This window comes from Anolis carolinensis, chromosome 1 (assembly GCF_035594765.1).
Source record: "Anolis carolinensis isolate JA03-04 chromosome 1, rAnoCar3.1.pri, whole genome shotgun sequence".
In the NCBI taxonomy this organism is placed as follows: Eukaryota; Metazoa; Chordata; class Lepidosauria; order Squamata; family Dactyloidae; genus Anolis; species Anolis carolinensis.
Window position 1 is genome coordinate 272,543,895 of NC_085841.1, and position 27,997 is coordinate 272,571,891.

At 38.7% G+C, this 27,997-nt stretch overlaps 1 protein-coding gene across 1 annotated transcript; it reads left to right on the forward strand.

Moving 5' to 3' along the window:
• Positions 1–37: 37 nt before the first annotated feature.
• copb1 (COPI coat complex subunit beta 1) lies at positions 38–27,997 on the forward strand. Its single transcript, XM_003225324.4, has 22 exons — positions 38–216; positions 4,914–5,063; positions 6,738–6,967; positions 7,806–7,975; positions 9,363–9,477; positions 11,033–11,125; positions 11,866–12,003; positions 13,276–13,395; positions 13,987–14,094; positions 14,312–14,458; positions 15,281–15,426; positions 16,584–16,680; positions 16,998–17,158; positions 19,443–19,563; positions 20,210–20,437; positions 20,592–20,771; positions 22,725–22,869; positions 23,409–23,528; positions 23,758–23,903; positions 25,826–25,915; positions 26,968–27,123; positions 27,672–27,997. The coding sequence occupies exons 2-22, from the start codon at positions 4,973–4,975 to the stop codon at positions 27,729–27,731; spliced, it is 2,862 nt and encodes a 953-aa protein (XP_003225372.1). The 5' UTR covers positions 38–216; positions 4,914–4,972; the 3' UTR covers positions 27,732–27,997.

Below are 27,997 nucleotides of genomic sequence, written 5' to 3' on the forward strand. Positions count from 1 at the left end.
TGGCCTATGCACGGAGGGCTGCTTCCACGTCAGCTGGAGGAGTCGGGAGCGTCCGGAGGAGCAGGAAGGCGGCGGGAGCGGCGGGGGAACTGAGCTGCAGAAGGAAGAGGGAGGACGGTGGCGGCCGCCGCGGGGAGATACCACCACCCGATTACCTGCAGCCACCCGGAGGCGCCCTGGGCGAGCGCAGGCCCACAAGGAAGAGGCAGAGCAGCGGTGAGTTGCCGCCGCGTCTGACTGGGAGGAGAGGCCGCGGACCCTGGGCTCACGCTCTCTCTCACACACACACACAAACTCTGGGCCGACTCTCCCTTTCCGAAGGCCCGGCTTCGTGAGGCCTACGAGCTGCCAGCCAAGCCAGATCCCTTGCACCCAGGGCCAAGGGCAGAATACCCACAGGGCCCGCTATTTGGAGCATTGTCCGCTGAATCCCGTGAATTGTCCCTGCGGGGAGCCTCCGAGTCGTTTCTGAGAGAGTGACTTGCCCAGCGTTTCAGGTGCTCAGGGTGCATCTAGAGTCTAGACAGTAGGGTTCATGCAGTTTTACACCGCTTTGACTCTCATGAACCAGTGTTGTGGAAACATTGGGGTTGTAGATCGCTGTGAGTTTTCCGGACTGCATGGCCATGTCCCAGAAGCATTCTCTTCTGACGTTTCGCCCACATCTATGGCAGGCACCCTCAGAGGTTGTGAGAGCTGTTGAAAACCAAGCAAGGGAGGTTTATATATCTGTGGAAAGTTCAGGGTGGGAGAAAGAACTCTTGTCTGTTTGAGGCAGGTGTGAATGTTGCAATTAATCGCCTTGATTAGCGTTGAAAAGTCTTGCAGTGTCAAAGTCTGGCAGCAATCAGGACAGTAAACAAAGAATAAAACTCTGAAAATGGGGATTCCAGACATGAAACAAACAGGGCCAGCCAACACCTCCCAACAAAGGATTCCTGCAAACAGGAATTTGATAGGCTTTGAAGCTATAAGGCTTTTCAATGCTAAATGAAGGTGGCCAATTACAACATTCATACTTGCCTCCAGCAAACAAGAATTCTTTCTCCCACCCTGGACCATCCACAGATATATAAACCTCACTGACCTAGTTTCCATGTATACCTCGCAACCTCTGAGGATGCCTACCATAGATGTGGGCAAAACTTCAGGAGAGAATGCTTCTGGAACATAGTTAGCCCAGAAAACTCACAGCAACACAGTGATTCTGGCCATAAAAGCCCTTGACAATACATTGGGGTTGTAGTTTGGTGAGGCACCAGCACCCTTTGGCAGAGAAGGCTAAAGACCATGTGAAATTACAACTCCCATGATTCCATGATTAAAGTGGTGTCAAGCTGCATTAACTCAACAGTATGAAGGCACCTCTAGTCCAAAGCTCAAACTATTACACCATTCTGGTCAATACAAGCATCAAACGTGTCCCATACAAGATCCCTCTCTGCATTTAACCATTTGTGTTTTAATTACTTTCTCAAAGAATATTCCTTGGGAGGGAGAAGAGGGAGACTGGTCACCTTTGCTCTAGTGAAGGACATGGTTGGTTGGTAAACTGCATATTGGTTTCATTGTTCAGAGGCAATGACTTGCTCACTTAGGACCCTTCCAGACAGGCCCGATATCCCAGGATCTGATCCCAGGTTTCTGTTTATCGCAGATTATCTGGTACTGCAGTGCAGACTCATATAATCCAGTTTAAAGCAGAAAATTGGATCAGATCCTGGGATATAGGGCCTGTCTGGAAGGGCCCTCAGATCAAAGGTCTGGCTAGTCCAGTATCCAGTTTTTCACAGTAGCCAACTAGATGGAAAATCCACAAAATCTGGCCTGTGGGCAGTAGCTTTTCCATGTGGTTGCGCTCAGGTCAGTGGCACCTTGTCTCAGTGTCAGAGTAGCTAGGGTAATATTTGTTGGTAGATCTATCTTTTATGAATTAGCCCAGTCTCCTTAGTTTGTTATTCTGTTACACTGACTCTCGAAAGAGAGATGTGTTATGTCGTTAAAAATATAGGTGGTTTGAACTGATGTCCCAGTGGATGGATCTCTGCTCACAGGGTGTTCCTGTTAGCACCAAAGAGCGTATAATATCGGTTTAATCAGTTTTCTCCATATGCAGTTGGATGACCCTTCAGAACAGTGTGGGAGGGGAGATTAAGACCCCATCCTCACTGCCATATAATCCAGTTTCTAAATGCTGATTAATTGCATTGACCTGGATTATATGGCAGTGGAGACTGTTCTAATCCAGTTCAAAACAATTAATCTGCATTCTGAAACTAGATTATATGGCAGTGTAGATCCAGCCTAAGAGTGAATTTGTCGTGAAGATAGCTTCTCTTCTCCTTCCTTCCTTCCATGCTTCAGTTGGACCTCTGTTCTCTCAGGGAACAAAATTATCCTGAATCCAGCTCATTAATATTTTCCAAAGAATGTCCAAGGTTTTGTTGTTGTTTTTTCAAAATGTCTAATGTTTCTTGTGTTACTGGATTCAGTAAGAATAAGATATGCGTGAAGACATGCATTTTAAAATTCAGAATTTTTTACCAGTCAATTTAACTGAGTGCTTGAATTCTAGTATTATAATATGAAGAGCCTAAAAATGTTTTTTATACTATAAATTTTTCTTATAACCTACTCTACTGTCCTTGTTTTGATGGTTTTCAGACTAGCAATCACAAATGTGTGTTATCCTTTTTTTTTAAAAAAGAAGAAGCTGCTTCAATTCCCTTTTCCATTTTTGGCACCTTTTCCAAATCGGTGGTGCTCTTTTTTTCTCTGCGAAGGGGGATTATAATTTTACTGAGTACTTTAGCAGTGGTCACACAATGGAGATATCATATATCTAAGGCGTAGTCCATGTTTTCTGTCCCAATTCCTTATTAGTAATGTCTGATTGAAACATTTATTGAGATATAACAAGTGCTAGCCTAAATGTTTTTGAATGAACATACAGATCTTAGTCTGATTGCTTTTCACCTTCTTAAAAGCCCTCCATATATGAAAGAAAGATCCTTCCTTATCCTGGCAACCCCAGCAATGATTTGGAATCCCAAGATGTTATTAGATATTCATTGCTGGATGAATATATGTTAAAGTTAATTAATTTTATTATCGCTACATGAATTAAAGAAACTGTGTGTGTTTTCTCCCATGTACCAATTCTACTTGGAATATCATTGGGCTGTCTGGCTGTTTCTAAACTCAAGTTATGAGGGCTCTGAGTTGGGTAAAATGTAGCTTTCCAGATTCTGTCATACTGCAGTACTCATCAGCCCTAGCTGAATAATACTAAGGAGTGCGGTAAGTTTAATTTCAACATCTGAGGACCAATGATTTCCCCACCTTTGAGTGGACAACTTGTTCATTCCAGTGGGCTGATTCCATGGGTGGAAGAGGTAGCAGGCAAAAGGAAGGGACCAAGCTGTCATACTATTTTATCTTAAAGCTCCCAATGATAGTAACAAATTTTTAGCTAAATTAGCTCTTTAAAATGGGAGAAACTTCGTACAAAGGCTGTACAGAGGCTGACAATACATGTTTTCATGGGAAGAAGGCATGGATGTCTGGGACCACAGGATGACTGGATTCAGGCCAGGACTTGATGTTCCCCATTCTTTCTTTAAGCCTAGCTATCTTAAACTGCACCTAATCTTGGAAGCTAAGCATGGTCAGCGCTAGTTAGGGCTTGAGTTAGACTTCCAATGAATGCCAGGTGCTGTTAGTTATATTTCAGAGGAAGGAACTCGCAAACCCACCTCTGAGTATTCTTTTCATAAGAAAACACTATGAAATTCATAGGCTTTTCGTAAGTCGACAGACTGTTCGAAGATACATATAAGGTATACACGAGCAATACATTTTTGCTCCCAAGGCTCAAGATTCTTTTACAACTTTGTGAACTTCTTGGTATTATCATTTTACATTTATTCACATTGAATTTCATTTGGCAAGGCAGCAAGCAGTTTTAGAGAAATGCTTTTTTCCCATTTTTCACCATATTGCATCATTTGATATCATGAGCAAGCTTGATCATTTTGGTACAAACCTGGACTATTATTAAACAAGTACAATAATGTTGGTATAAGTAGAGATCTTTAGGGGTCCATCATGAGAAATATCAATTCATTCCTATTGAACAGTTAAGTTTTTTTTTGAGCACTTACCAAACCATAAGAAGTTCAGAAGTTATTTTCGCCATCACAAGCCTGGTGCCCTCTGAATTTGTTGAGCTTTTCCGGATGTGTTGAATTTCTTCCATCTTTCCTAGTTGGCACAGCTATATATTTTTAAATAAAGCATCCACAGTGGTTTCTTAAATCCATTGAAATTTTAAGTACTGTATGTATTTTATTCTAACTATTAAAACGGTGGATCATAAGGTGCTTAATTTTGATTCTGCCCTTTTATTTTAATAAGATGTACAGTCATTTACGTTTCTGTAGTATCTTCCTTATGTGTGCACTCCTTATCACAAAAAGGCTTTGTAGTCATTTATTAATGTAGCTTTGTAATAATATAAAGCTGATTCTTTTCTGTTGCTACTATATTTTAACACTTATGCAATGTGCTTATGACATAAAAACTGGAATTGTGTACATATTTATCTGAGAATATATCACATGATAGTATCCCTTGCTGAATCTAATGGGGCTTGCTTCTGAATAGGTTTGCATTAGGCTGCAGCTTTGATTTTCTCATTAGTGTTAGGTTATATGCTTGTATTGCACATTAATTGGGTTATTTACATTAAAATTATTGGTGCATAGTTTTTAATACAGCGTGTTGTGTTATAACCTTCAGTATATTTCATTAAATACAGACTTAAGGTTTTTTTTAGTATTTGTAGTTGCCATTGTTGTGCTACATGCAGAAGTAAGTCATTTATTAACTTCATTAATTGATATATTTTCTAGGATTCGTGAGGCATCTTTAAACATTATTACATTGAGAGAGTCTTTGATAAAGAGGCACAATGACTGCTGCAGAGAATGTATGTTATACATTAATTATAGTTCCGATGGACTCGGAACCACCATCTGAAATAAGTCTAAAGAATGACTTGGGTAAGTAATTGGTCTAGGTGTCCTTTTTAAAAAACAGTGGTATTGAATTACTACATTTATATCCTGTAATTTCTGCAATCAGTTCAAGACCACAGACATGGTTCTTCTTCTCCCCACTTTATCCTCACAACCATCCTGTGAGGTAGGTTAGGCAAAGAGAGAATGACTGACTCAAATTCACTCAGTGAGTTTCAGAGCTCAGAGGGAACTTGAACCTGGATCTTCACAGTCTAGCACCACACATTTTATATACTTAAATTACATATATGGAGATATAACATTTGTAGAAATTATATAGTCATGGGTAGAGAGACATGTCCCCCTCCCCCTGAAAAAGTGAAATATGTTGAATATTTGTTTTCATATCAACATAAACATATCACTCCTTTAGCAGTAAATACATATTAATAGTGAATAAAATTAGTCACTCTTAGACAATAAGCATATCCTTGAGAATACTAGCATCACAAATCTTATTTAGACACAATTTCTTAAATTTGAGTCTTAATGTTTGTCTTTATGGACTTCAGAGGACTTGAAATGTACATGAATTGGAAAGATCTGAGAGGAGCAAATGTACCTCTGGGATCTGAATGTTCTATACAGCAGGCACAGGAGTGATTGTTTAGGCCAAGGTGGGAATCACGTATCTGCATGTTCCATATGCCCTACACATCATTGGGGAGGAAAGATAGAAGTTTCCACACATTGAGAGAGCTACACATTTCTCATATCTGCTATAGTCAGTCTTACAAGCTTCATATAGATTATGGCATTCTGAGCTATTTAAAAGGTGTCTTGAGCATGTTATTCATTCTCAAAAAATATTTAGTTAGAATTTTTCTCCTTATGTTTCCCAAAGTTTCCAGTTTGTTCACCAGGAAAATGAAAAATGTGTCCTTATCAAAGTATAAAAATATATATAAGGAAAAGAAAAAAAACACCATAAAATGCAGATCCAAAAAAATAGAGAACACTGAAAAGCTATAAAGCTGTATTTCCCACTGAAGTAAAAAGCCATACAGAGGAGACTAAAGCAGTAAAGGGATCACATACCCTAGAAAACTCACTATTTACTCTGAATAGCGAGAGAGAACGAGAGGGAGAGTGCACACTTGGCTAATAGCTCAGACAGACAAGCGCATTCTTCAGAGTGGTTCGTCTTCTCATCTCCCATCTGGACAAAAGAACATGTGCAAAACAGTAATTTTAACACCGATGAAATAATAATTACATCCCAACTTTTTCTGCATTTTCCTGCAGTCCTCTTGAAAAAAATGAAACACAAAAAAGTACAAACATTGTTGAATAGCATGTACGAACTTTGCACATTGCCATGGTCTTGTGCATTACAGTCAATGCGCAAAAGAGGTGCCATATTATCACTTTTCAGGCAACCCCTGGATGGTGATTGGATGTACAAATCTAACCTTAACAGCAATACTTCTCCTTTCTCCTCTGTATTTGTGCTCTTTTGGTTGAAATATATAGCACCTGTGCTCCAGGTGGCAAGGGCGTTTCATGGCTGTCATGACAATCATGGGACTTGTAGCGATGGTGAGTAAAGACCATACAAGTCAGAACAGTGGTCTGAGATCAAACAAAGTTTTAAAAATGCTCTGCTGGTACATATTGTGCTCCATTTTAAAGGAAGCAACTTATTTTATCTAACAGAAAAAGGAGATGTCAAATCCAAAACAGAGGCCTTGAAGAAAGTAATCATAATGATCTTAAATGGGGAAAAGTTGCCAGGACTTCTGATGACCATTATTCGATTTGTGTTGCCACTTCAAGACCACACCATCAAAAAACTGCTCTTGGTATTTTGGGAGATTGTTCCCAAGACCACTCCAGATGGGAGACTCTTGCAAGAAATGATCCTTGTTTGTGATGCCTACAGAAAGGTTAGTATTTCATTTGTTGCATGTATGCCACAACTTCAGAAGTGTGTGATCAACAATAATAACACAACTTGTAGTTTTATGATACGAAGATAATTAGCAGCCTCATGTTATTCTATGACATGAAAGCAGCAGGTGAGATTACATTGCAGCACAAACCAGTACAATTTATAGAATGTTTTATATTCCTAATGTTAATAATGCCCCTCAATATAGAGGTATATAGTGTGGTTTATTAATCTTCAGAAGTGCATAAGCTTTGTTTCATTAACTTTTTCCACATACTGCTTCTCTACTTCACCTGCCTTAGTGTGTTGCAACTAAGGATTTCCTGAGTTTATTAACCAGAGTTTGCTCATGTTAGGGAATCGTAATTACCTGGATTGCAATAATCAGAAACTTAAATCATGACTTGGAAGTTTTTTTATCCTGTTTTGTTCTGATTTCAGTTAATGTAATATGTTTAATTCAGTATAGAAGTCTTCAGCTGTGGTGTGCCAGGAGGTGAATGAAGGGATTACACAAAGTTTATCCATATCTCAGATTAGTAAATTTAAGATGCCAGTTTAAGAAAGATGCATCAAAGCTAAACAAATGTCACAAATTATACAGTAGTATTCTCTCACACAGTTCAGGAAAAAGTAGTTTGGCAGCAAAATAAATAAGTTCTTTTTAACATGTAACTGCTTATATCTGTGTAAATATGCTCCCCTCAAAGTTCAAGTATGTCGTGAATAGCTGTCAAATATATATGATAATGTGTGTAGATACATGTCTGTGCTTTTTATTGTTTGATGCAATCCTAAATCCAATTACTAACGTATTGATTCTGTGATCTCAGGATCTTCAACATCCAAATGAATTCATCAGAGGCTCCACTCTGCGTTTTCTTTGTAAGCTTAAAGAAGCAGAGCTTCTGGAACCACTGATGCCAGCTATTCGTGCTTGTCTGGAACATCGTCACAGCTATGTCCGCAGGAATGCAGTCCTTGCAATCTATACCATTTACAGGTAAATTCTGTGAATTTCCTCAAAATGAAAACTCAAGGTTAGAATTGTGGTTTGTCTCTTCCTTGATAAGAATGAGAAATAACCCAGGAGTTAATTATATATTTTCCAGCTCTCTGGAGGAAAATAAGCCAGAGAGGTGCCTTCCTGCTGATTTGCTTGTCACTGTTAATAGATCCCAAAGATCCAGCATTTCTTCTGCTGCTCTTCTGCAGCCTGGCATGATTTGGGAGCTATTCATTCATAGTAAGCCAGGGTTGCAGTGTATCCCTGACTTAGCATGATATGATGGTGCCCCCAGTGGCACAATAGGTTAAACCCTTGTGCCGGCAGAACTGCTGACCTGAAGGTTGGGTTGCTGACCTGAAGGTTGCTAGTTTGAATCTGAGGAAAGCGCTCCAGCTCCCCATGCGGAGACATGAGAGAAGTCTCCCACAAGTATGGAAAAACCATCAAACATCCAGGCATCCCCTGGGCAGTGTTCTTGCAGATGGCCAATTCTTTCACACCAGAAGCGGCTTGCAGTTTCTCAAGTCGCTCCTGACAAAGAAAAAAAAATGACATGACATTGTGAGCTTATTTTCCTTAGCAATAGAGCATAGTACTTTACAAAAATGCTCTTGGAATTGAAAGTGCTTTGACAAGCATAAAGAAATGTTGGGAAATAAAGCAATTCAACAACAAAAGTCAGCAGTTCTCCTTATTATGAGTTCCTTGCAAGATGCCACTTCCCTCCTCCCAACTGTTCTGGATATAGTTCCAGTTTTATAGATTTCAGCTTTATAGGGCCACAGGAAAATATGTAACTATTCCTGCATAAATGGCATCAGACAAAATACCCTGTTTCCCAAAAAATAAGACATCCCCTGAAAATAGGACCTAGCACAGGTTTTGCTGAGTTGCTAAATATAAGGCTTTCCCTGAAAGTAAGACCTTGCAAAGTTTTTGTTTGGAAGCATGCCTGCCGAACAGAACACCAGAACATGCAAGATCGGTAAATGTACGTACCATAGATTGTTGTACATGGAAATAGTGGTAGTAACAAGTAATTCTTGATAGGATTCACAGTTTGTCTGGTCATGCTGGTTTGTGATGACAATTACTGTACAGTATAAAATAATTGTTCAAATTTTTGTTCAACAATAAATGTGAATTCTTCTTAATGGAAAAATAAGACATCCCCTGAAAATAAGACCTAGCGCATCTTTGGGAGCAAAAATTAATAGAAGGCACCGTCTTATTTTCGGGGAAACAGGGTAGTTGAAATCTTGTTGACGTTTGAACATGTTTGAAAGAATCTCTCCACCTTGAGATTGTAGCATCCATAGTAAATCCATTTGCATCACATTGAGTTTTAAATTTGTCAGTTTTCTCTCTGTTCTTTCAAAAGAAACTTTGAGCATCTTATACCTGATGCCCCTGAACTGATCCATGATTTCCTGGTGAATGAGAAAGATGCAAGTTGCAAAAGAAATGCATTCATGATGCTTATTCATGCTGATCAGGTAAAAATACTGCCCCCCAGTGTTGGCTTTACCTTGTGTTTTGACATTTGTTTCCTGTGAACTTGACAGTGGCGTATGACATGGGTCGCGGATCTCGTAAAATACTCCACCCCCCCCCTTTTCATTGGCATTAGGGGGGGGAAGGGATATTTTGGCCACCACCAGGTGGCGCTGGAGACCGACTACCGGGTCAGGTGTCGGTTATGCCGTGACTCTTGTGGATCAGACAGCATTGGGCTGTTTGATCGTTGATCCGGGACCCATGCAGGCAGCCAACCCTTTATTCTGTAACCAATAAAATGTTGTGGCCAGTTTTACCCAAAGCTATTGTTGTCAGTGTGTTTATTGTTAACAAGCATACGGCGGGGACAGTCGACCATGCCCACGCAAAGGGCAGGGCCCGACTCACCGGCCCTGCAGGTTGCTGGGAAGGGCGCTCCCCCCTTCCCAACATGGCGGCGACCAGGGGGCTTCTTCTTCCCAGGAGCCCCCTCGGCGCGGCGGGAAAGTTTCCCGCCGTCAGGGCCCTTCGTGGGCGGGGCCGCACCAGGCTCCGCCCCCAACAAGGTCTTCAGCAGCCATTCTGAGGCTGCAGCTTGCCATCCCGCCCACCCTGCTGGCTTTGCATGTTACTTTGTTTGTCACAACTGTTGGTGGCGTATGACATGGGTCGCGGATCTCGTAAAATACTCCACCCCCCCCTTTTCATTGGCATTAGGGGGGGGAAGGGATATTTTGGCCACCACCAGGTGGCGCTGGAGACCGACTACCGGGTCAGGTGTCGGTTATGCCGTGACTCTTGTGGATCAGACAGCATTGGGCTGTTTGATCGTTGATCCGGGACCCATGCAGGCAGCCAACCCTTTATTCTGTAACCAATAAAATGTTGTGGCCAGTTTTACCCAAAGCTATTGTTGTCAGTGTGTTTATTGTTAACAAGCATACGGCGGGGACAGTCGACCATGCCCACGCAAAAATACTGCCCCCCAGTGTTGGCTTTACCTTGTGTTTTGACATTTGTTTCCTGTGAACTTGACAGTGATATTTCCTTCTTCTTTGCCCACTATTATATCCCAGCAGATCTCTGTGTGACCATTGCAGATCCATTTTACTCAAAATTACTACTCCTTTTCTTCTAACTTCCTCTTATACCTCAGTTAATGAGATAGCCATGTTGCTGGGCAGTGCTTTTTAACTGAAACTTTGGTACAGAGGCAAAACCAACATGGAAATATATTTCTACATTAGAAAAAAAATAGCAGTTCAAACTTTTTATTCAAAACTAACAATATGCATATGTGAAATAAAGCAATAATATCAAGCAAAGGACTTGGATAAGTAAACAAAAACATGTTCAGCCTTCCAGGGGTCACTTTTTTAATTGTTTTTCAACTGTTGAAGGTTCATATAAATAATCATAATCCTGATATGCATGTTGTGATTGTTTCAGCCCATGTAGACTGGAAAGTAGGATATAAATGTAAAATGCACCAATAGTATTGTGGATATTAAAAGTAAGACATGGCAAAACTCATACTTGTGTTTCATTGTGAAGGATCGAGCTTTGGACTATTTGAGTACCTGCATCGATCAAGTCCAGACATTTGGTGATATTCTTCAGCTGGTTATTGTGGAACTAATTTACAAGGTAAACAAGACAAATAAATATTGTATTGTGAAATAAATGGTCTATAAAGAAGAAATGTTAAATTGCCTTCAGCATTGCAGTTCAGCTAAAACCCTGAGATAACCGGGGAGGGGGTGAGTTGCTGTAAGATATGAAGTGTGGAATGTGTTTGTGGCAAAACCTTTTGTGGGGCCATTGATGCCTTCATCAAATTGAAAGAGTGGATCTGTAATTTCTGTTAATTGCCACCTTTCGTTAATCTGCAGAAAGCCAGCGGGTTTCTATTAAGATTACCTTTAGAGGGCAGGAAACAAATGCCAGGAAAGTGACACTCAGCTCAACCAATTTAATAGAGTTTCTTGGTGGTGATATTCTCCATTTATTGTGGTTACTTGCTTTCAAGTGGACTCCAATTTATGGTGACCCTCTTATTGGGTTTGCTAGACAAGACTTACTCAGAAAAGTTTTGCGCTTGTCTTCCTCTCTAAGTCTGAGAAACTGTGACAAAGTTACTGATTGGACTTTCATGGCTTAGTGGGTATTATAACCTCATCTCCTAGTGTCCCATTTTCCATGTTACTAATGTGTAATGTAACATTCCTGTATTTCCTCATCAGCGTTGGTATGTATGTATGCTTATGAGAGATTACTTACTGGTAAGAGTGACAAGAAAAATAAGCAATTGAAGGCTTTAAAAAAAAGGAAGCAGAAGAATCAAATCTTTATTCAGTTGCTTCTGCATCTTTTATTTCCAAACCCAGGTTTGCCACGCTAATCCATCAGAAAGAGCACGGTTTATTCGTTGCATCTACAATTTACTACAGTCCTCAAGCCCTGCAGTAAAATATGAAGCTGCGGGAACATTAGTTACACTTTCCAGTGCTCCTACTGCAATTAAGGTACTGTAATAATGTAACATTTTAAAATATTTTCATATTGTGCAGCTCATTATTATTAGTTTGGTTCTGAGGGTTGGAAAGGTTTTACAGAAGTACTTTTGTATCTTTTGATTGTTGCCAACTGGGTATGAGGATTGCATGAATCATTGACCCATTTATGATTTATCATGCATGCGGTTTTGAAAGTTCTGTGTGATCAGAAGCTAGATAATTTTTATGTGGCTTAATGATCTTCCAGGTTAGGACCAAACTGCATAAGTTCCCACAGGAAAAGGACACCAGTTTAAATTGTGGAAATGATTAGTTTGTGCATTCAATGGAAGAAAGTATGTAAAGATAACCATCAAATCAAAGCTGCTGTTCTGTTGTTTTAAAAAAAATGTGAAAAGAGGAACTCCAAAAAAGTGAAGTGGTAGTTATCTGAAAGCTGTGTGGCATATTCACTTCAATCTCCATTGTGATTGTTTTGGTAAATGTCTTGTTCTTCACAAAAAGTGAGGCATACTATGTGTTGTTCAGAGACCGTGGTAACAAAACACATCAGTATTTGAGATTTCAAGTGAAATGCAATATAGCCACATATTTTGACTTTTACCTATGCAAAATATGATGGAAGAAGAGAGCAGATTTTTTTATTTCAGAAGTAGGCTTTTGTTCTGAAAGTGAACATCAATCAGTCACTTTATTTATACCTTATGAATGGGACTCAAGGTGGCTTATAAATTAAACAAATACAACTGCTGGAATTGGAAGATCTTCACCTGCCAATGAAAGGATAGTAAGAAATGAGGCATCTTAGCTCTCTGGGAAGAGAATTCAGAAAGCAGCCATAAAAAAAGACCCTTTCCCGTAGTCTCATTAAACTTGCATGTGAGGGTGTTGGGACCAAGAGAGGAACTTCCCCCTAAGATTCTAAAGCTTGAAGAAGCTAATGAGGGCAGGCATAATTATTTACTAGCTTGGGCCTGAGCTGTCTAGGGAAATGCTGTAATTGCTAGGGAATGCCAAATAGATCCCACTTTTCCTTGGCCAACTAAGTCCCATTGGAGTTGAAGAGAGAGGTTGAGAGACCATACATCAAAGACATTAGTCTTGTATCTGTTCTATGTGTGCTAATGGACTGCACTGTTTATAATCTGGCAGGCCTAAGGTTTTGAAGTCTGGCATTGCTTTAAAACGTGCTGCATCCTGATTAACTTTTACAATCTCTGTGGCCTCACAAAATTACAAATGGAATTATATTAAATATACAAATCTTTTTTTCAACTGAAGGCAGCAGCTCAGTGCTATATTGACCTGATTATCAAAGAAAGTGACAACAATGTGAAGCTCATTGTCTTGGATCGCTTGATTGAACTCAAGGATCACCCTGCCCATGAAAGAGTTTTGCAAGTGGGTATTACTTTAATATATTTAAAACAATGAAGCAAACTTTAGAAGTGTGCTGTAATTAAATGAAATAATTATTTTAGTGGATAGATTGTTGTTTATGGAGTTTTATCTACAGTTGTAACAATGTCCAAACTATTGTAAGTCAACAATGTATGACTTTCATAGAATTTTGTCTGTTGTTTTTACATTTAAAATGCCTTGTGGAGTGAAAAAATAAGCTATTTAACCTTTTCTTAATGGTTGTTTTCTGCTCAGATTTTCCCCTACCTTCACCCTGTTTTTCCTTTTGTGTGTTTGCCTCAAAGAATATGGAATGGAAAAACAGGTGAATTAGGCCAATATCAGGAAATGAGCTAGGCATGTTTTTCCCTCATTCTCTGGTTCCAAATTGTACTTTTCCAATGCTGTTTTTCCATTTTTACAAATTGTTAGTTGATTATATTTGTTCATATCATCTAGTATGCATTCCCTTGGTAGAGAATACTACTTTCAATTCTCTTTACAAATTCATAACTTAAATTATACATAAGAATAGCTACACTTAAAATCTTGATAATTGAATCCTTACAAACAAGGTGTATTTTATTTCAGGATCTAGTAATGGACATACTAAGAGTTCTGAGTACTCCAGATTTGGAAGTACGCAAAAAGACCTTACAGCTGGCCCTTGATCTTGTGTCTTCAAGAAATGTGGAAGAGGTAAAACACATGTTACTCTGTATTTCTTTCTTGTCTTGTCTCCTGTTTTTGAAAAAACAGTGAAACATTGTGTCTAATTTCTTGAAAGTTACTTTTCTTAGTTTTTGCTACTACTCACATGTGTATAGGATTTCAGTTTTCATCTTCATGTATTTTTTTCTTTTTAAAAAGCAACAACAATACTGCCATGATTGTTTTTGTGTTTGTTTTTGTTTAGCTGGTGATTGTTTTGAAGAAAGAAGTAATTAAAACAAATAATGTGACAGAGCATGAAGACACTGATAAATACAGACAGTTGCTTGTTCGGACATTGCATTCTTGTAGCGTTCGGTTCCCTGATATGGCAGCAAATGTCATTCCTGTGGTATGCAACTCAATTAACTTGTTTATCACTATTTCAGAGTTATTCTTGCAACTACCTTGTAATCATTATTCACCTTCTGTAGACTAGCTGTATCAACCATTCAGTGCAAAAGCTTCCTGTAGGTTACTGACAAACATTAACAGTAACAAAACAATTGAAAGTGACAAATCTCCTCTGTTCGTCACATTCCATTGATACCAGTGGAGGGGAACTAGGCTATCTTCAGGTTACTGAAGAGAACAGGCCCTATCAGGAAACAAAAGAATTATGGATCTAAAAGTGCCAAACTATACTCTGGACTGATTTACAGTCATTGGCAATGCTACTAGCAGTCCTTATCCACCTACAACACTTTCCCCAGTGTATGAGTGACACAAAAGTACTTGCAGTCTTCCTAACTCCCTTCATCTGGATTTCAGATGGGATTAAGAGTACTCTCTAAATCAGTTAGTATATTCATCCAGAAAGCCTCTACTCAGACTTGTGGATCATAAACAAGGATTTGGCATTTAACTTTGTTCTGAGGCTTTTGTCATTCATCTTAACTGGGTTTAAGATACAATTGACTGGGAGATTCTTTTCTACATGTTATATTGAAATGAATGGGAGCAGTGCCAATATCATAACCATGTGCTTCTCTGTACAGCTTTTATGCCCCGTTAGATACAGTGTTCTTGCAATAACATAGCTGACCTCGCTATATCAGAAAAAAGTTGAGTCCAAAGCACAGTCAAGCCAGTTTCTGCCTTATTTGTTATGCTGGTGGGGGTCTCTTCCTGATTATGTGATGTTTCTGTTAGTTCATTCTGATTCTTGTCCTAGTTGATGGAGTTCCTCAGTGATTACAATGAAGCTGCCGCTGCTGATGTCTTGGAATTTGTTCGTGAAGCCATCCAACGTTTTGAAAATCTCAGGCTGCTTATTGTTGAGAAGATGTTGGAAGTGTTCCATGCTATTAAATCTGTCAAGTAAGCAAAGCAAACTCCTGAAAATGAACTACAACCCACTTTAAATAAATCTCAAGTGATGTTTCAGATATTTCTTCCTTTCCTTACACTCTGTTTCCTGTGGTGGTACTTAAAAACCAATTGGAGGGGTGGCATTTTTCAATTCTCTTAGGTTTTGGGGGTTGATATTTATGAGAGGTTACTATGGGGAAAGGAGACTGCTCCCCTTTCTGGTTCCTCTGACAGAAGCAGTTCCATCTGTGGATCTCCCTACTGAATTTTGGCCAAAGATTTTGTGTTCTTTATGCTATCAGAGCTATTGTTATGAGATGCTAGATAATGTAAGTTCAACTTAGTTGGGGGGGAATCTAATAGGAATTCATGTTGCCTGATAGTATTATAATTTCTTGTCTCTGGGCAAGTAGCTCCTGATCTGCAGCATAAAACTAGATAAATCTAAATTGTTTTCAGAGATTTATATGTGGTTTCTGCACTTATCACATAATACCACTCATAAGAAAGTCTAAATGTGAAATGAAATGATTGAGCAAAGATAACTGAAGCAGCATGGGATTGTAATAATGTGGTTACCCATCAGGGGTGTTTAACGTTCCTTATTGGGTTGTTCTATGCAGACAGGCTATGCGTCCTATGATTGTATGATGTCTATTTTTAAAATACATATTTCAGTTTGTGCACCAGTTTACTGTACTGACGACCAATAATCTTGCTGCTTCAGTTTTTTTTTTAAAAAAGGTTTGATTTTTGGAAGGGAAGCCTAAATATACACAGTGTTTTGGCATGACTTACATATGATGAGTAGGTGTAATAATCCTAGAACCTAAAAGCTGGAAGCAATACTAAAGCCACTTGAGACTGCAACTATACACACACTTTCCTGGGAGTACGTTCCTTTGAATACCATGAATGTTACTTCTGTGTATTTTGTAATGGGGCCTGAAACAGTGATGTTAAAATGGGGCTTGTTTTACCATTCAGTTGCATGCCTTTGAGCAGTTGAGTAGAAAATTATGGCACCACTATGACAAATGTATTTCTTGTACGCTTTTAATTCCTATGAGATGGAGTGACTAATGATTCTGTGTAATGCATAAAACCACAGTACAAATTCATGATCCACATTATTAACAGGAGTGACTTTCTGCTTCACTCTGTAGAATTTATCGCGGAGCTCTTTGGATCCTCGGAGAATACTGCAGCACAAAGGAAGATATACAGAGTGTGATGACAGAAGTCCGTAGATCACTGGGCGAGGTATTAAACTGCATTGTTAATCAAATACATTTTTCCCTACATTTCATAATGGGAGGAAAAAAACTCCCCTGAAAATTCTGAATCAAAGCTTCGTTGATTCAGTGTAGCAGCTAATTGCCTCCTTAGTTATAATAGACAAATGGGACAAAGAATACTTGTATCGCAAGAAAGAAACGTCTTGCAGAAGGAAATTGGATACCTTGTATTCTTTGGAATGCATCAGAAACAAAGTGACAAAAATCAAGTTTTTTTTCCAAGCTGAAGTTTATGCTTTGTATTTTTTTAAAAAAATAATTCTGTTACTGTTTCACTTTCAGATCCCCATAGTCGAATCTGAAATTAAGAAAGAAGCTGGAGAACTGAAACCTGAGGAGGAAATTACTGTGGGTCCTGCCCAAAAGCTGGTTACTGAGATGGGAACATATGCTACCCAGAGTGCCCTTAGCAGCTCAAGGCCTGCCAAAAAGGAAGAAGAGAGGTGATTAATTTTTCTTTGTTAGCTGTTTATATATGTATGTCTTTGTTCTAATGCAAGAGTTTACCTGTGTGGTTTTATTTTATAGCTCTGCATTCATATCTGCTCTGTTATTAAGAGTGTGATACCTAAGAGCTTTTATTTGTACAGACAGCCGCAGTTAACTAGCAGTGAATCTAAGTTATCTGTCCTTACTGGTATTTGCTCAGAACTGAGCATACTTTGCTATGTTTCAAAGCTAAATACTCCATTACACAAGTCCAGAAGGTGGGATTTATTTCTTGGCAAGCAGTAAGAAGTCAAAAATGCATTGTTGGCTGCAGACATACTGAGTTCACACAAGATATGTGGAATTTGGCCACAAGCCCTGCTGAGTCATTAGAAAACCTTGTTTGCAATGTTATGGGACATGTACCCTGTGCTTCTACAAAGCACACAGTGATGCCTTTTGTAAGAAGCTTTTGCTCATGCTGCAAACATACGAATTATTCCAGTCAGCAATTGGGATGGGCTCTTTTGCCTCCTCCACTGGTCTTCTTAGGATTGTCTTTATGTGTTTTAATTTACAAATAGTTTAATTGTTTTTTAAGTGTATATTTGTATTTTTATTCTGATTTTTGTATTGCTTTAAACATATTTTTTTAATATGTTGTTTGCTGCCTCGAGTCCCACTATTTGGAAAAAGTTGGGATACCAATGAATATAATAATATTATATCCACTACCCAGGATCACTTGTGCAAAAGTATGAGGAGACAGATAGAGAGAGAACATGGAATTCACTATCATTGAACTACATAAGATGCAATAAACAATAGAAATAGCATACCATTAATCCTTTGGATCTGTTTCTATACAATAGTAAAGGTAGAGGTTTCCCCTGACGTTAAGTCCAGTCGTTACCAACTCTGGGGGTTGGTGCTCATCTCCATTTCTAAGCCGAATAGCCGGCGTTGTCCATAGACACCTCCAAGGTCATGTGGCCGGCATGACTGCATGGAGCGCCGTTACCTTCCCGCCGGAGCGGTACCTATTGATCTACTCACATTTGCATGTTTTCAAACTGCTAGGTTGGCAGGAGCTGGGGCTAACAGCAGTCACTCATTCAGCTCCCGGGATTTGAACCTGGGGCCTTTTGGTCCGCAAGTTCAGCAGCTCAGCACTTTAACACACTGTGCCACCAGGGGACCCATCTATACAGTATTTAAACCAGGGGTCCCCAAACTAAGGCCCGGGGGCCGGATGCGGCCCTCCAAGGTCATTTACCTGGCCCCCGCCTTCATTTATAATATAATATTTTATATCAGTTCGTTTTTTGTTTTTTTTTTCAAATGATAATTCGGCCCCTCAACAGTCTGAAGGATTGTGAACCGGCCCTCTGCTTCAAAAGTTTGAGGACCCCTGATTTAAACCATATTATGGCAATAGTTCTCTTACCCATTTCCCAGAAGTGAACCCTACTGAACCTAGTGGGGCTTAATTCTGTGAAGATAAAAATAGGTCTGTGCAATAAATGTGGTTTATTGTGCCACCTCCCCCTGTAATTATACTCTTCATAAAATTCCTTTGGACAGCTGGAGAAAGTTTTGAGACATTCAGCAGATAAAACCAATAAGGCACATTTTCAAGTTTTGCTCACTAAAAGTCAATTTAGGGTAGGTGAAAAGTTTCCAGTTCAATGTTTTTCAGAAAACCCACCACACTTATTTCAGCTGTTTCTGTAATACTCAACTTGAGGCTAACTAATCAGAGTGAATCATACATATAGAATTTTGATGTCAGCACCTTGACATAAAATATGTTTTAATATACATATTAAAACATATTTCTACTAAATACATATATTAAAATACATAGAACAATGATTAAAATACAAGTCATGAGTTTAAAATTCATGACTAAAACTGGCTGGGTAGGTTTAACATTCCAACCCAGTTCAGATGTACAGCCAACCTTTTAGCAGATAGTATGATCATGTGTTTTCTTTTTTTATATGCATGCCCCATCTCCAAAATTTTGTTTAAAAGTGACTTGTTATTATGCCTAAAATTTGATATGTGTTGTGTGAAGCTTTAAAACAACACAATATGATGTAGCATGTTCAATATAGTCTTCCAGGAATTTTTGATTTAAATATGGATGCTGTTTTTTCTGTTTACCACACATAGCTGGCTAACTTTGCATTTTTATGCAGGAGAAAATGTATGTCATATAAATTGGCTAAAATAATACGTTTGGGGATGCCATGTATTGTTTTCCTGAATTTCAAGATTGCCTTTCTTTTTTAGACCTCCACTAAGAGGCTTCTTGTTGGATGGGGATTTCTTTGTCGCGGCTTCTCTTGCCACAACTCTGACCAAGATTGCTTTACGTTATGTGGCTCTGGTTCAAGAAAAAAAGAAACAAAATGTAAGTTATTTTTCATTGAAGCATTCATGGGGTATTTTTTTGCCATATTACAGTTTGTAAGAGGAAGTCTGACTGTCTAAGTACTTTTGTGCAGTTATTATTCACTGAAGTTGCTTTGTGCATCTAACAGCTTTGATTTGTCTATAAGCTGGTCTTCAGAATAACTATTGAAGTTTCCTAATAATAATAATAATAATAATAATAATAATTTTATTCTTATATCCCGCCCCATCTCCCCGGAGGGACTCGGGGCGGCTTACATGGGGCCATGCCCAGACACGACAGCACAAATCAGATAAAACATTAAACTGAGCAGTAAAACTTCAACATGATTAAAAACAGTCATAAAAGTCAATATAGACAATAATATTAAAATCCCGATTTGGGTCAAAAGATCCAGGCCAAGGTGCAAAGCAATATCAAGTTATCAGGGAGGGATAATTATACAGCAGGTGTAATACTTAAAGTGCTGAATGAATCCTAAAAACAATCCAGAGGGTCTACTAACTGGGTTTCTACTGAGGGTTTCCTAACTGGGGTGCTATAGTAAACTACCATTGGAACAGTCTTGGAATGTATGGAATTAGAAAAGAAAACAAGAAGCCTGACTGTTTCTTTCTTTTTCTTCTCTTCCCTTCTCATTTAGTCTTTTGTAGCTGAGGCAATGTTACTCATGGCCACAATCCTCCACTTGGGCAAGTCATCTCTTCCCAAGAAGCCAATTACAGATGATGATGTTGATCGGATTTCTCTGTGCCTCAAGGTGCTCTCAGAATGTTCCCCTCTCATGAATGACATTTTCAACAAGGAGTGTAGGCAGTCCCTTTCTCACATGTTATCTGCCAAACTGGAAGAGGAGAAGCTTTCACAGAAGGTAGGTCCCCAAAGGCACCTTTGCACTTGGGACCTTTCCAGGATTTTGACTCTTGACGGAGCTGGGTTCAATCCTTGAGAGAAGAATAAAAGATTCACTTTGTTACATGTCTTGAGTGCACCTTAATAAATACCTTTTTTTCCCCTTACCACAGAAAGAGTCTGAGAAGAGGAATGTGACAGTTCAGCCAGATGACCCCATTTCTTTTATGCAGCTCACTGCTAAAAATGAAATGAGCTCAAAGGAGGATCAGTTTCAGCTCAGTCTGTTAGCAGCTATGGGGAATACTCAGAGAAAAGAAGCTGCTGATCCACTGGCATCCAAGCTTAACAAGGTGATGCAAAGTTTAATTCTTCCCAGAAGCACTTTACAGTCATTTGTACTTTCCATCGATTTCTTTAATAAAGACATAGTTAAAATTTGCATAATGCAGCCATATAGTTTATGCAACAAAGAAAGCAAGTAGTTAACATTTCACTGCTACCTTTGCATTGTACTGCAACATTAGAAAATTTACGAAACCTCCTATGTTTTGGTGACATTCTTATAACCAGTTAGATTCCTGTAGGATTTTTGTTATCTTTACCAATCAATAATGAAAGCCTAGGTGGGAAACTCTGGAAACAGAAATACTTCCTTTGAATTAAGAAAACGGACAAGATAGTGAATAGAAATGGTTTTACTGAGAAAAAGCAAGGAAATGATATTAGAATTATGACACTTTAGTCCATTAGAGCTTAATACTTCCCTGAACATTTGCCTGCAGTACTGAAGAAACTAATGGCATTTGGGGATTTATACTCTTAATTGCTTTGGAGTGTAGGAGAACTTAAATCTGGCTTATTTACCTAAATGAAAAAATGCATTGGAGAGAATAAAACAATGTTCAATAATGATTTTTCAGTTTCAATATTTATTAAGCAGCTGTTTGATAATGGATACTTTAAAAAAAAGCACTAAGAACTGGTGAACTACATCTGAAGAAGCTAAAAAGGGATCTATGTTCTATCCAAAGATTAAACCAAAATGGTTTTGCACAGGTTTATTTCAGGGCATCTCAGGAGTTTCATTAAAGCAAAAAGAATCTCGGAAATTCCCAGCTCCTAAACACAATAATCAGCAACTAAAGTGTGTGTGTTTATTTGCTTCTAAGTAGCATGTTTCAGGATTTTCTTAGAACTAAGGTCACTATTGTGTTGAGGCGATAAAGGTTTCGGAGATCCTAATGAGCCACAATCTGTAAAAATGGGAAAACTGCAAATTCAGTGAGAAGCAGTAAAGGCAGGGGCAAGGTTCCCTGGGGGCTCCAGAAGGTTGGTGGGAGCACTAAGTGTGGGTTCCTCTCAGCATAGCTCACGCCAAGGGCCACCCCTTCCAAAACTCAAGGCCACCTCATCAATCTGCACACAACAACCTTGCCCTTCAGGAGGGGAAAGCACATAGAACTGCTGCCACCTCCAAACTTTTCCTTAAGCCTGAGTTTACCACATTCACATTCCCACAAGAACCTCGGACTTCAGGAGAGGAAATTTGACAAATTGCTGCTGCCGCCACGCCCTGTTGTGTGAAACTGCATTCAGTGACCTTGTGATTCAAGAGGGGGTTGGTGATGGCGGCACCAAGTTGCTGGATGCACACTCGTGCTTCTTAGCCCATAGAGATAGGAATACAGACAAAGCCAAAGGTGCAGGGGTCTTCAACTCAGTCTATACCCCTATCTCTGTTGACTAAGGAACCCAAGCAAAAGGCCTCTTTTATCACTGTTAAGTGAAAGAAAGTTGGCATACTTGCAAATATCTGCAGATGACAAACTAGGTAAAATTAATTTTCAGAAGGCTGCAAACTAAAACTGACCATGGTGCACCATCCTTAGCTTGAAATAAAACAAATGTGGGGTTTTTTTAAGCATCTTGAGTTGGTTCCTCCCTTTACTGCAGATTTTTCATAAAACATTAATAGCACAATTTACCTAACAAAGAATCTCCTATTTACCTATCTCCAGGCCCTTTTCCTTCCTTGTCATTTGTCTGAAGGGTTGTTGTAGTTTTTGTTGTTTTTTAAGCAAGCAGCAGCACTGGGAGATTGGTAAAACAGGGCTGGAAAAACACAGACGTCCAGTGTTAAATTGCAGCAGTTTGGCTGCAGTAAATAATACAGTAGAGTGTTAGCTGTTAAAGAAGCAATACACAGAAAAAACATCTACTTTATTCATTCATTAAGGCCAGTTAGGATATTCTCATCACAGATGTGTGTGATTGCAGCTTAAAACTGTGTTTTTGTTTGGCAGGTGACTCAGTTGACAGGTTTCTCAGATCCAGTTTATGCTGAAGCTTATGTTCACGTCAACCAATATGATATAGTATTGGATGTGCTTGTGGTCAATCAAACCAGCGATACTTTGCAGAACTGCACTCTTGAATTAGCTACATTGGGTAAATAACAATACTTTTGTTTTTGTCATTGTTGTGTACCATAAGAAAATGCTTACTAGTGTTTTTTTCTTGCTAGGATTTATTCAAAAGAGGTCTGCCATAGCTTTCCCCTCTAAAGCTCAGAGAGCATGACTTGCCAAAGGTTGACCAGTGGATATCCATGAATGTGAACCCGGTCTTCCTAATAATTTCTGATCAGTATTCAAGACAATTGGTTCTGTTGTTTATGTATGGCCAAGTTGACTGCAGTGTATGACAACCCTGTACTTAGGTTTTCTTGGCAAGATTTATTCAGAGGAGGTTTGCCATTGTTGTTTTTTTGTTTTTTGTTTTTTTGTTTTTTTACTTCAGCTGAGAGAATGTGAGTTGCCTAAGATTGTCCAGTGGGTTTCCATGAATAACTGAGGATTCTAGTCCTGATCTCCTGGAATCCTGGTTCAGTGCTCAGATCACTACACCATACTGGCTTTCTTTTGTACAATTAGTCATTTTTTACATTCAGTGGTTTCCTTGACTAACACGTAAACCGTTTTAAACAGGTGATTTGAAGCTTGTAGAGAAACCGTCTCCTCTGACACTTGCCCCCCATGACTTTGCCAATATCAAGGCCAATGTGAAGGTAGCTTCTACAGAGAATGGAATCATTTTTGGTAATATTGGTAAGCATCTTGTTTATTTTGCATGAATCAAGGAACTTTGAAAGTCTGATGCTTTAACTTCTTGTGAGGATGTGAGTGGGTTAAATGGAATCCAAGAAAGGTTTTGAAAATGCAGGGTTTAAAACATTAGAGAATGGTGTTTTTTGCGCTAAATTGGAAGATGTATATGTTTGATTCAAATTGAAACCTTAATATTGTTGATAATGTCATGTTCATGTTTATATTTTAGTGTATGATGTTTCTGGAGCAGCCAGTGACAGAAACTGTGTCGTTCTGAGTGACATTCACATCGATATAATGGATTACATCCAGCCTGCTACTTGTACTGATGCAGAGTTCCGTCAGATGTGGGCAGAATTTGAGTGGGAAAACAAAGTAAGCTCTCTATTTATGATTACTGGCTTTTAAAATAAGAATATTTTAAAGAAACCTTTACTATGTAATATTTGTTGGGGTAGTTGCCAGCTGTCGTTACCCTCCATGGCAGATTTCTATGGAATATCTGCAGCAGCATCCTCAACAAATCAAACACCATATACAGCCTTTCCATTTGAGCCAACATACTGGGGTTTTTTTTTAAGTGTCACTCTGCTCTTGTATGTAATCGCTTTGTAGAAATATTTTGAAAGTTACTCCTGACAAGCCCAACCATCAGTTTTGATCAGTACAAGTTTTGTTTAAAACCATATACTTTGAGGCTAAGAGAGTGTTACTTGCCTAAGGTCACCCACATGGCTTTTCGTGACCAAGCAGGTATTCTGGTCTATAGAACTGTAGTCCCAACATCCGAAGCCCTACATGGCAATTATTATCCCATGCAAAAGCAATGTTCCAAAAAATTATGTGCAAGATTTTTGGAGAATCCTCCACTGTTTTAGGCCCTGTTGGTTCACACGGAAGTAAACTGGCCAGTGGAGTCTGGTTTACTGCTTTGTTACATAAACTCTCTTGTAGTCCTGAAACAGCATGGGGAAAATGTGGTGAAACAGTTGTGAAAAATGTAATCCAATTTCTTTTGGGAGGAAGGAATTCTAGTAGTGAAGGGCTGAAATGAGAGAAGCAGCTCCTCAGAGATCTGCAAAGTGCCAATGTGGCCACAGACCTTTGGGATTTCTCTGTTCTTTCCTGACAATTTTACGTTTACAAAAGAAATCCCCATTAGTTTTTATGTGCAATTGTTATGGAATTGACATTCAACATAAAAGTGGTCCCATTTAAATAAATTGTAACATTTAAGAATGAGACACATAGAGTTTAGGACAGAGTTTGTGTGTATATGTGTGTGAGGGAGAGGGAGAGGTAGGTTTGCTTCACATTACTCCTTTCTGCTTACATATTAGTTTCTCAGACTAGAATTGGAATAGGAAAAATATATGAAATCACTATATCTCTGCAACCACAAACTGCCTGTGAATGAAACTCTTACCACTTGAAAGGGTGGAGCATAGATTTTTAAAGGATTGCTGCTAGATGCCTCTCCAAGTGCACAAACAGCCCCCAGGCTCAGCCATTCACAAGATGGTGACCCTACAACACATGGCCTATTGAGATATTCTCCAATTCTAGATTTGTTTCTGGTTCAAAGTGGTTAGTAAAAGTTGAAAACTCATGAAATGGTTCATAATTTTTTATGTAATTGCAATATATTGCCATTGGGAAATATACAATTTTGAAACACCTTGTATATTGTGTATAGTATTTTAATGTATACAGTCTCATAATATAAAATAGGAAAAATACTACAATGCAGAAACTAAAAAGTTAGGTGTTAGTATAAATCATTGATGTAGTATTTTTATACATGAAATATCAAAATACTGCATCACATCTGTTATCTGTACTCAAAATGCTGAAAAATAAATTCATGATAAACCAAATTAAAGGAATTGGGAACTATATTATAGGGAATTACAATCACATGTAATTATTGAATTATAGTTAGTATACATTGAATACTAGCTGTTGAGTCTCAGCATGTGTTGTAGGGTAATAGCTACCCCGCAAGTGCTATTTAGGTCATTTCAAAAATATTGTTAAATGTTGTTTCACTCATTCTCTCTGGGATTTGTAAGCCACTCTGAATCCCCTTCGGGGTGAGAAGGGTGGGGTATAAATATAGTAAATAAATAGCTCAGATTTATGATTTTGTAAAATCCTCTGGACAAATATCTGTATTCTATACTATATATTGTATCCTCTGGACAACTCTTTGTACTATATATTATAATATTTAATTTTATGAGAGAGAAAAAAAGTTAGGAAAGATAATTGTCCCTGTATTTCTTTGTTTTTTGAAGGTTACGGTTAATACAAATATAGTGGATCTGAATGAATATTTACAACATATATTGAAGTCAACTAATATGAAATGCCTTACCCCAGAAAAGGTAAGCACATTTACTACTAAATTACAAATCCAGTTTCAGACTACAAATACAATCAATTGTTTTGATGACATTGCCTTAGTGGCTAATTCACTTTCTATGAAGGAGTTATAGTTATAGAACTGGATTTTCCAGCTTTCTGCTGCACTCCCCTTTGAAAGAAAATGGTTCCATAACCTTGGAGATAGGATAAGGGTTCCAAAGAAGATGGGAAATCAGCATGACATCCAAACCACTAAGTATTTTCTGTATCTTTTGAACACAATTAACATTCAGTAAGTTTGGGAGTTCATAGAATCATTGAATTGTAATGACTGCAAAGACCATCTAGTTGAATTCTCTGCCATGCAGAAATATAAAAGTAAAGCACTCCTGGCAAATGGCTACCCAACATCTGTTTGAAGATCTCCAAAGAAAGAAAGTCCACCACTTTCATAGGCAGTCTATTCCACTATTGGGCAACTGTTACTGTCAGGAAGTTCTTGCTGATGTTTAGGTGGAATCGTTTTTATGAGTTAGAACCCATTGCAATCTAGTCTCTGGAGCAGCAGAAAACAGGCTTGTTCTGTCTTCTACGTGACATCCCTTCAGATATTTATGGTTATAATTTTGTGGTTTTTGCTCTTCATGGAGTGCATATACTGTGTATGTTTATGTCTTAACATTGAGAGAGAAAGAGAGATTAAAAAATTATGCAATGAAAAGACCAAACTTGAACCGAGGAATGAGCAATTGCAGCACGCCCATGGACCAGTTTTCTATCCAAGTAACATAAAGGGCCTACACAGACTATTAAAATACCAAACACACACACAAAAAACCTCACTCAGAAATCCATTGTAAAGGACCTACAAGCTATGAATTGCTACTCTGAAGGTTTCCAGAAAATGTACATCCTTTCTTCTGTCAGAAAAAGAGTCAGGAGCAGTTTAAGGCCAGGAAACCCAGGAACTGCTCTTCTCACACAAAACTGGCAGAATTGTGTTAAGGTGCTTGTAGAGAAAAACTCCTTTACAAAATGAAGGTTTGGAAATCTTGAAATCTTATCTTTCCAGGCTCTTTCTGGTTATTGTGGCTTCATGGCTGCCAATCTCTATGCACGGTCCATATTCGGAGAAGATGCCCTTGCAAATGTCAGCATTGAAAAACCAATTCATCTTGGACCTGATGCGCCAGTTACAGGACACATAAGGATCCGTGCAAAGAGTCAGGTAACAGTGCTTTCTGTTAACCTCCTCCTTTTAAATTGTGAACATCCCACCCCATTTTGGAGTTTTTGATTGAAGACCACTACATTAAGATAGCTATAGCAAGTGTTCTGGTTATTGTCTTCCAATGTAAAAGGGTAAATTAGTGCTTTGATCTCAGTCAATTATCCTGGCAGTTCCAGAAAAGTGCCCAAATATTTTTGAGGACACCACTGGAGAGGCCTTGTCTTAAGTAAGTGACCTTTCTGGGCTTCAAAATGAAGAGGCTATTGGAGAAAAGCCCCAGTAAATTACCTTAGGGGATGGATGAGCCCCTCTACAGAAAAGATATTCCATCATATTATAAACTTTCAGGCCACCTAAACAATTTACAGGTCAGAACCACCACTTATGAATATAAGCCACCCTGCAGTACTAATCTTAAACATCCTGCTTGGCTCCATGAATAACAGTTGTTTCAGAGCAGATGTTTAAATGGAGATACAATTTTGTTGAATATTACCTGTTGCGAAATGAAATTAAATACTGTACTGTTTCATCTCTTTTTACAGGGAATGGCACTAAGCCTTGGTGACAAAATCAACCTCTCGCAGAAGAAAACAAATGTATAAATTTAAGATTCTTCTGATTAATTATAGTTAAGCGCTTGGAATTTTGCTTGTTGGATTCAGAACATCTTGTATTCTTCTCTTTCCTTTGGTTGTAGAAGCTGATCTTCTTGTGCTGAATGCATTCCAGCAAATAATTTGTAGGTTTTACTTATCACTCCAAGATCAGTGTTGATAAAACTTTAAATCAGCATTTTCCCCCAATGCTCTTGGAAGTCATGTTGTCTAGTCTCCTATATGTCCTATTTCAATAAAATAACAGAAACAAA